Source organism: Mytilus galloprovincialis, chromosome 2, assembly GCF_965363235.1.
Source record: "Mytilus galloprovincialis chromosome 2, xbMytGall1.hap1.1, whole genome shotgun sequence".
Lineage (NCBI taxonomy): Eukaryota > Metazoa > Mollusca > Bivalvia > Mytilida > Mytilidae > Mytilus > Mytilus galloprovincialis.
In genome coordinates, this window is record NC_134839.1 from 56,914,645 (window position 1) to 56,927,818 (window position 13,174).

General features: G+C 31.9%; 1 protein-coding gene across 2 annotated transcripts in view; it reads right to left on the reverse strand.

Moving 5' to 3' along the window:
- Nucleotides 1–3,856: 3,856 nt before the first annotated feature.
- Nucleotides 3,857–13,174, reverse strand: part of LOC143063919 (uncharacterized) — a 75,665-nt gene continuing 66,347 nt past the window's right edge. For both annotated transcript variants that reach the window (XM_076236369.1, XM_076236368.1), the window contains 8 exons: nt 11,942–12,112; nt 10,844–10,925; nt 10,075–10,289; nt 9,571–9,744; nt 8,388–8,521; nt 7,032–7,197; nt 6,208–6,363; nt 3,857–5,334 (listed from right to left, as the gene is read on the reverse strand). In XM_076236369.1, the coding sequence (XP_076092484.1) occupies nt 5,222–5,334; nt 6,208–6,363; nt 7,032–7,197; nt 8,388–8,521; nt 9,571–9,744; nt 10,075–10,289; nt 10,844–10,925; nt 11,942–12,112 (1,211 nt within the window). In that variant the 3' untranslated portion in view covers nt 3,857–5,221. The remainder of the gene's footprint in view (nt 5,335–6,207; nt 6,364–7,031; nt 7,198–8,387; nt 8,522–9,570; nt 9,745–10,074; nt 10,290–10,843; nt 10,926–11,941; nt 12,113–13,174) is intronic.

Sequence of the window (13,174 nt, forward strand, 5' to 3'; positions counted from 1 at the left end):
AAAGTTTCATGAAATTCTGTTGTGGTTTAGTTGATATGAAAAACTTTTCCAGTATATCTAGTCCCCCCCAAAAAAAACGTTCAAAGGCGGGCGCCGCGTCGCACAACTCAGGCAAAAAAATCATTGATAATTTCCTGTGGATATGCACATCTACATTATTTGTCCTTATTATCTACAAAGTTTTCATGAAATTATGTTGTGAGGTTGCAGAGCAGTTTAGATACCAAAAACAGGACTGACAGGTTATTTCTCCTGTACTCTATGCAACTTTGTTTGCATGGGGTATAGTTATTGTTTGTCCTCCAACTAAGGGGGCTGAGCATATGTAGGATCTGTTAAGAATAAAAGGATATATGGTATATAAGTCAATGAAACAGCAACCCATCTAGATAGAAAAAAATAGCAGAAAAGTCATAGAGATCAAAATACAATAGGTGAATGAAGTTACTGTTTAAAAATTAATCAGTTTAAATTATTAAGAAAGTTTGTGGGGTGGGGGGAAATTTGCCTCACTGTTTCTTTCTTTTTGATTTTTACAATTGCAAGTAGTTTTTTTCTAGAAATAGAAGTTGACCAGAGTCCAACAAATATAATCCATTTATTCAGGCAACAATTTTAATATGCGCAAACAGACATATCATGTGCTCTTTATGCAGCTGATTAATGGCATTATTTCGGAAGGTTTTTTGTTACTGACATCTTAGTGCAGTAAAAAGACACAAAAATGCTGAACTCATAGGACACCATATCAAATCAATGTATGTGTATAATCTTTGACATTGACCTTCTGGTACAAGATCATGATGCACTGTTTGGATCTTGGAAACAATCATGTTTAAAAGAAAAAGTATGAGTGATCCAAAACAATAAAAAGATGTCAGTCACAAATGTTACAGTGGAATATATAAACAATTTAATAAATCAATTAAACAATGAAATAAAAACAAAATTTTTATTCACACATCTTAACAATAACAAAACACAATAAATAACTAGAATTGCCATTGCAAGCAATAGCGGATGTCACCCTTCCCCAATTGCCACTAAGTGGCAGCCATTTCAAAAAATATTTACAATGAATGCAGATATATGCATTGGTATATCTCTTTCTGTAAATTTTGAGTACATTCAGACTCAACAATAACAAAACACAATAAATAATAAAAGAATGTGTCTATGGAAAACAAATACCCTGTTTGTAAATATGAAATGTACTAATTCAAACCTACTGAAATTTTTTAAGCAAATTATAAAAAAAAATCTATAAAATGACTTCCTGATCAGTAATTACATACACCTTTTTGGTATTAAGTCCAACCTGGTGTTGGGATAAAAAAAAAAACCTAGAGGCTCTAAAGAGCCTGTGTCACTCACCTTGGTCTTTGTGCATATTAAACAAAGGACACATGACAAAATTGTGTTTTGGTGTTGGTGATGTGTTTGTGGATCTTACTTCACTGGACATTCTTGCTACTTACAGTTATCTCTATCTATAATTAATTTGACCCAGAAGTGACAGTTGAAAATAATTTGTAAAAATTTACACAAAAATTTACAAAACTTAAAAAAATTGTTAAAAATTGACTATAAAGGGCAATAACTCCTTAAGGGTCACTTGACCATTTTGGTCATGTTGACTTATTTGTAGTTCTTACTTTGCTGTACATTATTGCTGTTTACAGTTTATCTCTATCTATAATAATATTCAAGATAATAACCAAAAGCTGCAAAATTTTCTTAAAATTACAAGTTTAGGTGCAGCAACTCATCAAAAAGTTGTCCGATTGGTCTGAAAATTTCAGGGCAGATAGATCTTGACCTAATGAACAATTTTATCCACAGCAGATTTGCTCTAAATGCTTTGGTTTCAGAGATATGAACTAATCAAAGAGCAGATTGCTCTGAGGGATACGATTGCCATTGTTTTCATTGACACATGATACATGTAGCTGGATAATATTATTTTCAAAACTAATTCAACAGCACATGTGAAATGTAATTTACGTAATCTGAATAATTACAAAATAGCCAATCCTGGATACATGAACAATGTACTTATTGTGTTTTATTTTGGAACTATCAATTCCAAGTTTACTTTCCACAGCAGTCACTGAGACTCAAAGTGAAAAATGGTATTTCACTTCGTATCTTATCACCTATTTTCCTACTTTTAATTCTAGGAGGAACCCCATTCCTAATTCTTTAAATATTTAATTCCCTTTGGTTCAGTGGTTATGACTCCTTTCCGTACACATTCCTCAGTTTAAATTGCGATCGTTTTTAATATAATACGACGTTTATCGACAGAACGAGTTAATTTTTCTCGACGTGTTGTATCGTATATGATTCAGAATTGACGGAAGTTACTTCTGAAAGGGAGACAACTCGAAGCGATAATATGGAAGACTCCATTTAGCCTGACGGGTAGTTGTAGTTACACCTTTACGATGTGGACTACATTTATTTTAATTTAAATGATGCATATGATTTAAAATTATGCAACAACAATAACCCTCAATAGCAGACATACATAGAAAGGATCCCATGAGTTTTAAATTAATCAATTGAGAGGGGAATCCAGAGCAACCATTCAATCTAATATACCCCTTGAAGTCAAGAAAACTATACGCATGCGCATAATAAGCTAAACAAACCCTGGACGTCTGAAAGGGTGTTGTAGTTACACCTTTACGATGTGGACTACATTTATTTTAATTTAAATGATGCATATGATTTAAAATTATGCAACAACAATAACCCTCAATAGCAGACATACATAGAAAGGATCCAATGAGTTTTAAATTAATCAATTGAGTGGGGAATCCAGAGCAACCATTCAATCTAATATACCCCTTGAAGTCAAGAAAACTATATGCATGCGCATAATAGGCTAAACAAACCCTGGAGCAAGAACGTATATTAAATGTTAATTAAACGACCTAGATGGTTCTCTTTTTCTTTATGGAAGTACAATATCAAACATCAGTTTCATAACGGTGACATATAAGAAAAACTCCACTTCAGTTCTTATATGACAGAAATAGATTTATTGGAATTCAGAGAACTCTCGCATTTTTATCAAAACTGGGGAATTCCCTCTGACGTGTTTCTAAATTTATAAAAACACTAAATATAAATACTGCTTAATTCTGATTTTCCGTGTTGTTAAAAACCCGCATATGAGTCAAGGGAAATATCAAACATGAAGATTATGAAAAGAACATTATAGGAAAGTTGTTTAAGTTCAATACTTTTCTTTGTGTTAAACTTTTAAAGCAACAGTGGCGGATCCAGAAATGTTCATAAGTGGGGCCCACTGACTGACCTAAGAGGGGGCCCGCTCCAGTCACGCTTCAATGATTCCCTATATAAGCAACCAATTTTTTTCCCAAAAAGTGGGGGCCCGGGCCCCCTGCCCCCCCTTCCCCCCCCCCTAAATCCGCCTCTGAGCAAGACAATCATATGAATCTGAGATGTTCCTTAATGTTTAGAATAAAACGGTTGATGTGAGGGCATGGCCCTGAGCCAATGGTATAAGTCTACAGATTGCTTGAAAGCAATCGTTTCCCCAAAACTGCATTTTACCCTATGTACTATTTTTTGCCATGTCAGCCATCTTGGTTCATGGGCAGGGTCATGGGACACATTTTACAAACTAGATACCTCATTTATGATTGTGGCAGAGTTTGGTGAAACTTGTCCCAGTTTCAGAGAAGATTTTTTAAAAAGATTACTAAAATTTTAGAAAAAAGGTTAAAAATTAACTATAAAGGGCAATAACTCCTTAGCGGGTCACTTGACAATTTTGGTTATGTTGACTTATTTTTAGATCTTACTTTGCTGTACATTATTGCTGTTTATCTCTATCTATAATAATATTCAAGAAAATAACCAAAAACTGCAAAATTTCCTTAAAATTACTAATTCAGGGGCAGCAACCCAACAACCGGTTGTCTGATTTGTCTGAAAATTTGAGGGCAGATAGAACTTGACCTGATAAACTATGTTATCCATGTCAGATTTGCTCTTAATGCTATGGTTTCTGAGATATAAGCAAAAATCTATATTTTACCCCTATGTTCTATTTTTAGCCATGGTGGCCATCTTGGTTGGTTGGCCTGGTCACCGGACACATTTTTTAAACTGGATACCCTAGTGATGATTGTGGCCAAGTTTACCTCCAAGTTTGGTTAAACTTGGCCCAGTAGTTTCAGAGGAGAAGATTTTTGTAAAAGTTAACGACGTTGGACGACGGACGCCAAGTGATGAGAAAAGCTCACTTGGCCCTTTGGGCCAGGTGAGCTAAAAACAGTCACTTAGACAACTTTCTTACACCCACAAAGTGGAAAAGGATTAATATGAGTTGCAAAACTTGTTTTCCAATCCACTATAAATAGATATGTTTAAATTAAATTAACTTTCTGTTTGTGTTTACTTTATTGTCACAAAATCAAAGGTCATCAGTTCTCATTTTGAAATTTTAAAAGGAAAATTATAAAAAATTTTAATACAAATTAAAGTCATAAAAATGCTATGTTTGAAGTGTTACAATGATTTTAAACTTTAATCATGTCTCTTTGAAAAAATGTTTGCACTATATATATTTTTTTTACATAGGGTCCCAAGATAGTTTCGACTGGTTTTTGACATACATGTATTGAAAAAAATGTTGTATAATTTCAGAACTTATCTGGATTGAAATAAATAGCGAAAAAGGCATATGTTATCATTTAGGTTAGAATTATCATGTGCAAGTTAGTTATTATATAAGGAATGATAACCAATAAATTTGGGGTAAAAAATAAAAGCTAATTGATAAAAAAAATGGTCAGTTAATGGTAGTACATGTAACTCTTACGTCCCAGTACCCAAATTGCACTGAGTACCAACAAAAATTGCTGCCAAAAAAGTTTTTTGATACTAAACAATTTTTATGATGTGACATTACAAATGTATATACTTCTTTCAACAGATGTAAATATATTTAAACATAAACAAAATGTGCTTGTATAAAATGACAGAGTAAGTATTTATTGGGAAAAGTAAAATCTACGGAAACATCGCCAGCAACGTTCACAAAAAGTCATCTTTTCAAAGCATCCATTTCTTAACAAATGGAATGGTAAGCTAAGGTCAAATTGGTCTAAATATTTGAAGAAATACATTTAATTATTTCTGTGTAGCAAAATTTCAGTGTATACAATATTTATACATATCAATGTTATGGAACAAAGACTAATGAATTCATTATCATTGAATACATTGTAACTGTGTCCACCACTACAACAGTAACTGTCAAGGAAGCCAGCAGACCAGACTCAATCTGAATAAATTCTGAAACAGAAAAAAAATAAACAATCAGAAAGAGGACTAACATTCAATACAATAAATTGATAAAAAATATGGACAACATACAATACAATAAAATAGTCAACAACCTCATAGACATTCCAACAGAACCATACCTCATACCAACATATCTATATATAGAGAGAGTGGAGCTGTACTGCTATGTCACATATGGGTCATTATGAATATATATCCAATAAAAAAGATAAACAATATACAATTCAATATTCTTAATAAAAAGAGGAACACTGTACAGTACAATATCGTCAATCTGGACAATTTTAATAAAGAATAAACAACATCATAAGGTTAGTACCAAAATGTACACAGTTCAGAATTATTGTGTCTCATACATGTAAGGTGTATATACATCTACAGGAAACTAAGTTGTGTGTTCACCTGGTATAGTTTTTTTAAATCTGACTCAGACTGATGTTCAGAGTTTCCCATACCTAAACATAAACTCTGTCATTTCTGCTGATCTTGTTTTGTTTTTTTTTTGTCTTTAGAAATATTCATTTATGTCACTTTTTTATGGTCTTTGTTAAATGAACGGTTATAATTATAGTCTGACATTGTATTATGGCCCCCAAAAATGCAACAATCTTTAATTCTTCAATTGCTTCAAAACCTTGTTTATTTGATTGATTAATGAGAAATGATATAATTTGAAAACAAGAGTGCCTTGACTTACACTTTGATGTAAAAAAAAATGTTGTAATTGACATATTTGTCCGATAAAAATTGCCCTTTTAAACATAGGCAAATTAAATCATAAGCAACAGCCTCACCAAAAGTGACACAAGGCAAAAATATTAACAAAATTAAATAATTGTTCAACATTTAAGATAACAATACCTGGAGGTGCTTCTGAATCTGATTGGTCCTTAGTGAGTTCTATTCTGAGATAGGTTTCTGATGTATCTGTCCCATCAGTACAAGCTATAACAATCTCATATTCAGGAATCATATCTCGGTTAAGTGTGGCTGATTCATTCAAATAAATTGTTTTCCCTAGAAATATGTTAGAAAGAGTAATACATTTGCATATTAAACTTTTTATGTGTGAAAAGAACATAAATCTGAGAACATCATCTTTATCTGTTGATTGTATATTTTTGTATTAGTTTGTTAGCTTTTGAATCCACCTGCATGTATGTTCTTAAGGATTTTATCTGACAATCAGCCATTATATTGAGTTTACCAAAAAGGCAAACAAATACAGTTACGAAAAATTCAAAATAAAACTATATTAAAATTGATTATGAGTTAAACAATGAATCCCCTTAGTATCCTCTTAATGATACATGTATTCTATTTAATTGATTTCTTAGAAAGAAAAAAAAGAAAAAAAACAGCTACTCTGCTAGGAGTGTAAAAACTAGCTATTTATCTCCATGGAAATGAAATTTACCAATGCTAATACAACTATATACCATATGTCATTAACCTACTACTACTAGTGGTTCCCCTTACACAATTCTTATCACAACTTAATAAATTGTTGTCACCACCTTCTGAAACAGCACACTTAAAGTCTTGCCTACATGACTTCATGCATGAGGTGCAACGCGATAAAAAAAAACAAATAATAAATTGATGGCAGGAGGAAACAAAGGACTAAATTGTTAACTACTTCCTTTTAACACCACATTATTAATTCTAAAACTCAATAGTTATACCTTCAAGATAAAACTTATGGCTTTCTGAGCTCGGAATAGATCGTAACATTTCACATGTAATAATGTCAGGTCCGTTAGATGGATCATCTACTGTAAATGTATACAGTGCACCTGTCTTAGACTCGCTAATCAATGCTGTCTTTGGTAAATTTGGAAACGTTGGAGGCTAAAAAGGAAAGTCATATACAGTAAAACTTTGATATCTTAAACATAAATGATTAAAATTCAGCAACATGTATTCACAGTGGGTCTCATTGGGGTCTAAGCGTGACGCGGGATTGCCGATTTGTAAGCGTGACACGTGAAAATCAAATTATTGTTTCGGGAAAACAGGAAATGAGGTCTAGTGGGACCCAGGAAATGACAAGAAAATGAGAATTGCTTACGTACATAGTGTAAGCGGGATACGGGAATCTGACAAAACAGTAAGCGGGTTCCAGGATCAGAACCCCCTAATGAGACCCCCTTCACAAAAATATATTTTTTTCTCAATCCCTGAAGGTTGGTATCCATGAATATACTCTAAATGAATCAACAGTATATTTTCAGTGTTGGTAATGTAAATTAAATTCTTTTGAAACCTCAGTAACTAAATGTTCTACTCTAGCAGTGTTAAGTACATGAGAAATCAGTTTTGATGGTCACGTAAGTAAATATAAATAGAGATAAATAGAGATATTAAAAGTTCTGCAACTCGGTAAATGTTTCCAATTCATAAGTAATTGTAATTGTAAAATTTTCTTCGGTTTCTAAAGTCAATATGGTAAACTTGCATATGAATGGTGGCTTATATCAAAAGCTGACACTTGCATATGGCTGGTTTCATTTACCGGTTGGCAAGTGAGCCTCTTATTCAGTTGGTGTCCTTAGTTTCTGTCTAACCTTATTTGTTATTTGGTTTCTGATGAAGAGTCGTCACTTTGAAAGTCATACCACACATCCATATTTTAATATACTCGTACGTCAAAGTTCAGTAATTATATTTTCAGCAAATTGCCAAAATAACCCTACAACAACAAATATTTCCAAATCAACATTGAAATTAATTCCATCAGGCCATAACATATGTTCTTTGTAAGCAGGCAGTAACCTTTTAGCCGACAAATTCTTGACTTACGACAAAATACTGTATAGCCAGTTATTTTTGTGGGTGTAATATCGCAATTTTCATTGAATAAGGTTTACGAAATATCTTGGCGATTATTATTTTGGTGGATTCAAAACTTTTATCAATACCTTGGCAGGTGCATTTTTAATTGGGGGAATTTATTTTGGGGATTTTGTTTTATTCACGAAAATAAGGGAAAATTAACACCCCAGCGAAATAACCTGCTATACAGTATTGTGACAACTTACTCCATTGAATGTGGTTATTGTAACAGTTCCAGTAACTCTGTTGTAACAAGAATCTTCAGCCCATACTATAAACTTGTGGTACTGGTTTTGTTGACCAACAATATGGAGTAGCTCATCTTTAACATGGACACTTTCTACAAAAAATAAATTAGGGCTATTCCAGAAAAAAATGTATGGGGGGGGGGGTGTTGGAAGGCACATTATATTAATACATGGGTGATGGGTATCAGAGCAACTTTTCACACTATAATGCACTATAATTCTCAATTACAATTGTCTGGGTGGCGGGTGCTGACAAAAACTGCCTTCCAACCCCCCCATACATTTTTTTCTGGAATAGCCCTTATGGATAATCCATTAAAACAAAATGGACTTAGATATATCAAAATCACTAGACAAGTATGGTGAGCTGTGAAATATATTTTTGCACTATGAAAAAGAAAGCAAAATAACAAGTATAAACTAAAGAGAAACACAACTGATTTAAAATTAGAACCCTTTCAAGTACTAACAAGAATGTGTCTATAGTACACGGATGCCCCACTCCCACTTTCATTTTCTATGTTCAGTGGACCGTGAAATTGGGGTCAAAACTTTAATTTGGAATTAAAATTAGAAAGATCATATCATAGGGAACATGTGTACTAAGTTTCAAGTTGATGTAACTTTAACTTCATCAAAAACTACCTTGACCAAAAACTTTAACCTGAACTTTGCACTATCATTTTCTATGTTCAGTGGACCATGAAATTGGGGTCAAAACTATAATTTGGCATTAAAATTAGAAAGATCATATCATGGGGAACATGTGTATTAAGTTTCAAGTTGATTGGACTTCAGCTTCATCAAAATCTACCTCGACCAAAAACTTTTACCGGACGGACGAATGGAGGCACAGACCAGAAAACATAATGCCCCTCTACAATCGTAGGTGGGGCATAAAAATACACAAAATTTGAAAATTAACCTGTAAACAATTATCAATAAACTATGATAGAATTATTCAAATTTCTTCATTGCTGTTCATATAACAGTTGTTGTCCATTCCTTTGATGTGGTAACCATTTGATTTTGCCATTTAATAGGGAATTTCTGTTTTGAATTTTCCTTGGAGTTCAGTATTTTTGTGACTTTGCTTTTTTCGACATCAAGAATGTTCATTTATTATTATCAAAATACTTACTAGAAAATGTATCATAATAAAAATAAGGATCATCATCGTACTCTGGTTCAATATCATCAAACCAGTCAGCATAATCTGTATCATTAAAGTAAAGGTCCATAATACTGAAGTCTATATCTGAATGGTCAGGTATTGTCTTATCATATCTTGATATGTTGAAATATGGGGGAGTATCTAAAATAAGAAAAAAGACATTCATTATATATCATTACTTCATCAATTAGTTCTAACCCATTTCAAATTCCAATAAAATCTGTAAATTTCAATTAATTTTGACCTGGTTTTCAAAAACCTGAAGCACCATGTTTACACTTGCATCGAGGCACTAACCAATGAAAGATAACCTAATTTTGTTTGCAATGTTTTTCTTATGTATAGACAAATCCCGGTCAAATGGGACTCAACATCAGCTGTCTGAAGCGTCACTGAAAAGGTTAAAAAAAACTAACACTTATAACATGTGATTTGAGAAAATATTTATAACAATTTGTTCTAATAACTTACTATCAACTGTGGTTATCTGCATAACATACACTCTGTCAATAAAACGGGTTCCAGACCACATGAACACATCTTTGTCTTCTGGTTCCTTGTCTAAGGTCATTTTATAGGTCTGTGTTGGACAGTAATTTGGTCTTAAGTCACGATGATCAGGTGTTGATGCATTGTATGCAGAACTACAGTTGTCATAGCCAATAATATTGGCACCATCATCAAACCTGTGAACAAATTTACATTAAGGTTTAGATCTACAAAAAGAGTATAATGTCACTCTATCAAGAATAAATTTAACTTATATTCAATAAAAAAAAGTGCTAATCTTAGTTATACATTTGTAATTATACAAATGTCCATTTATTTGGACAAAACACATTTGAGTTATCACAGCTTTGTGAAAAAAACATGAAAGATCTGCAATGACAAAACTCTGATAATCACTCAAATCAAAAAAAGAAATATGTCTTAATGTAGGTAAACATAAATTCTGTAAGGAATGAATAATTTCAAAGCAAACTTAAATTATATTCATACAAGTTTTAATGTCTTTACAAACAAAGCTACATAACTGTACATTTTTTTTTACTTCATGAGATTTAAGCCTTTTCCAATCATATTTGAATTTGATTGTACTGATCAAAGTACATATATGAGTTTGATGTTACTATGGTTACCATATCAATCAAAATTTCAGACATTGTGCTCTTTTATGCTATCTATGATTCAAGCCATTAACTTGAAGTTATTCTTATACATTTTTGTTACTTTAACCTACCATCCAATCAAATCTTCTGCTATTATTGAAATACGATCGGAATCATCAGGTGTAAATTTAAAAACACTGTTGACATCTGAGGCTATAAAAATAAATTTAAAAAATACTATACATGTAACATGTTTTATTGTTATTCTGCAAGCTAAGACAACTATCACTATATATGAAGCCACAAATATTTCTTCAAATATCAGTTAATGTATTATATATCTACTTTGCTAACCCTAGATTAATCTTGACAGTTTCTGAAAATTCTTTCAAACAAATAACAAGTGGTTAATATAGTTCTTCAATTTAAGAATTTCCTACTTCAATTACTGAATATACAATTTCATGCAGATGTAAATTCTGTCGTTTTCTCTTTTAAAAAAAAATCTTGATTAGGATTCTACAGTACTTAGCATGATCTAAACTGTAGTACAATAAAAATGTGCTCATGAATATGGGCTCTTAGTGTTTCCAAGAGATGAATGAGACAGAACTTATAGTTGCTTGTTTTAAACAACAAACATCAAATGTTCAATAGTCGATGGTATCTTACAATGATGTGTGACAGTTCTGGAACAGAAACAACTATTTCTGTGTATTGTTTGTTCATCTTTTCTTTTATTGGACCATCTTCAACCCATGTTTTTTTTATTTCCAACTTCGTATTTAAATCCTCCCTTATTTTTTCATATAAGCACAAATAATTTAATTTTGGATGAAATGAACACATCTTCTTATTGGCTGGAAGTTTTTTGTCTATCAGCTCATAAAAGTAACATTGTCATGTGACTGACATCATCAATGTTCTTTTCATGATTTGCTTCATAAAAAATGAATTTAGAATTATTAATTATAAGGAACATCTGTAACAGTAGTATTTTGTTACGTCTATTTGAAATAACACCAAAAAGGTGGTAGCTGATGCACACTTTTATATAACCAGCTACACAGGTTATTAAAGTATGTTCTACATTATTTATGTTATTTTTCTTCATGGACAGAAAAAAATAATTCAGTCATTTCTTAAATAGAGTTTGTCCTATAATTTAGTAGCCAATCAACAGTTCTTCATACAAGAATTTCACCATAACCAGATTTATTAGGACTTACCAGAAATATTGACAGAATTGGTTCCTATAACTTCATAGTAGTTATCTACACCAATAGATCTCCACACTATAAACTTCAAAGTTCCAGGATTTACTGGGAAAAATTCCCAATAGGCAATTAATCCACAACATCTTATGATGTCAATATCATTCTTCAACAATATGGCATTTCCTGTAGCAAAAATTCAGATATTTCAAAATATAATTAGATCCGGAAAAGTACAACACTGTGGCATTTTCTAAAATAGCATACATTGGATTATCTATAGTTTTGAAAATGATGGGTTTTCCCAGCTAAAATCTATTCAAAGGGGGATAACCCTGAGAAACTTCCTACAGTTTGAAAGACCTCACAAATCTGTTTCTATCACTATTTTGCGTATTTCCCTTGTTTTTTTTGTTATTATTTTTCAAATCAAGCTACTGGCTTGGAATGACAATTATTGTCAGAAACTAATGGTGCACTTGATGTTATCAATTTAAACATCAATCATGTCAAAGGCAAATTAGCAATAAACAGATTATCAAACTCCTGTCACTTTCAATGAGATTGAGGAAGAGAAACACACTCTTGTTTGAAACACCATTGGTTATCTTAAAATCACTTTTTCCCTAAGCAAAGTAAAAATGTTATGTCTGCAATCTCATTCAATTTTGTTTTAGGAAAACCCATCTAATTCAAGCATCTCAAGTTAGAAAGAATTAAGGAAAATTTCAGAACACACTGATATTAAAAAACATATTGTCAGCAGTCTTTAACCTTCAATTTTAAATATATTGAACAATTGACTAATTAAATCACTTTGGCATATTTGTATTTCTGGTTAGACAATTAACAAGAGTGCTTGTCTTACTAGATATTAGTATGAAACACATGGTTATATTTGGCGAAAGTAATAAGGATATATCTTTTTCTATAGTAAAATATATAGCAAGTTACAGCAAGATTACAAATGTAGAATTATAAGGCAAAAACAATGATGAAATCAAATATCAAATATAGTACAATTTGTACTCATCAAGAATGTAATGGGTGGCATCGCTTTTACTGTTTATGAGTTATTCCCCTTTTAAAATGGGAAAATTGTTAATTCTGAGATTTCCATTTTCTAACTTTAGTTTGCCACAATCAAACCAAAGAAAAGAAATATGTACCCACAAAAATAAAGTTATCCTGAGTAACAAAACTGTAAACTGATAAGAATGAAGCTACACAAGAGATAATTTAAAAATG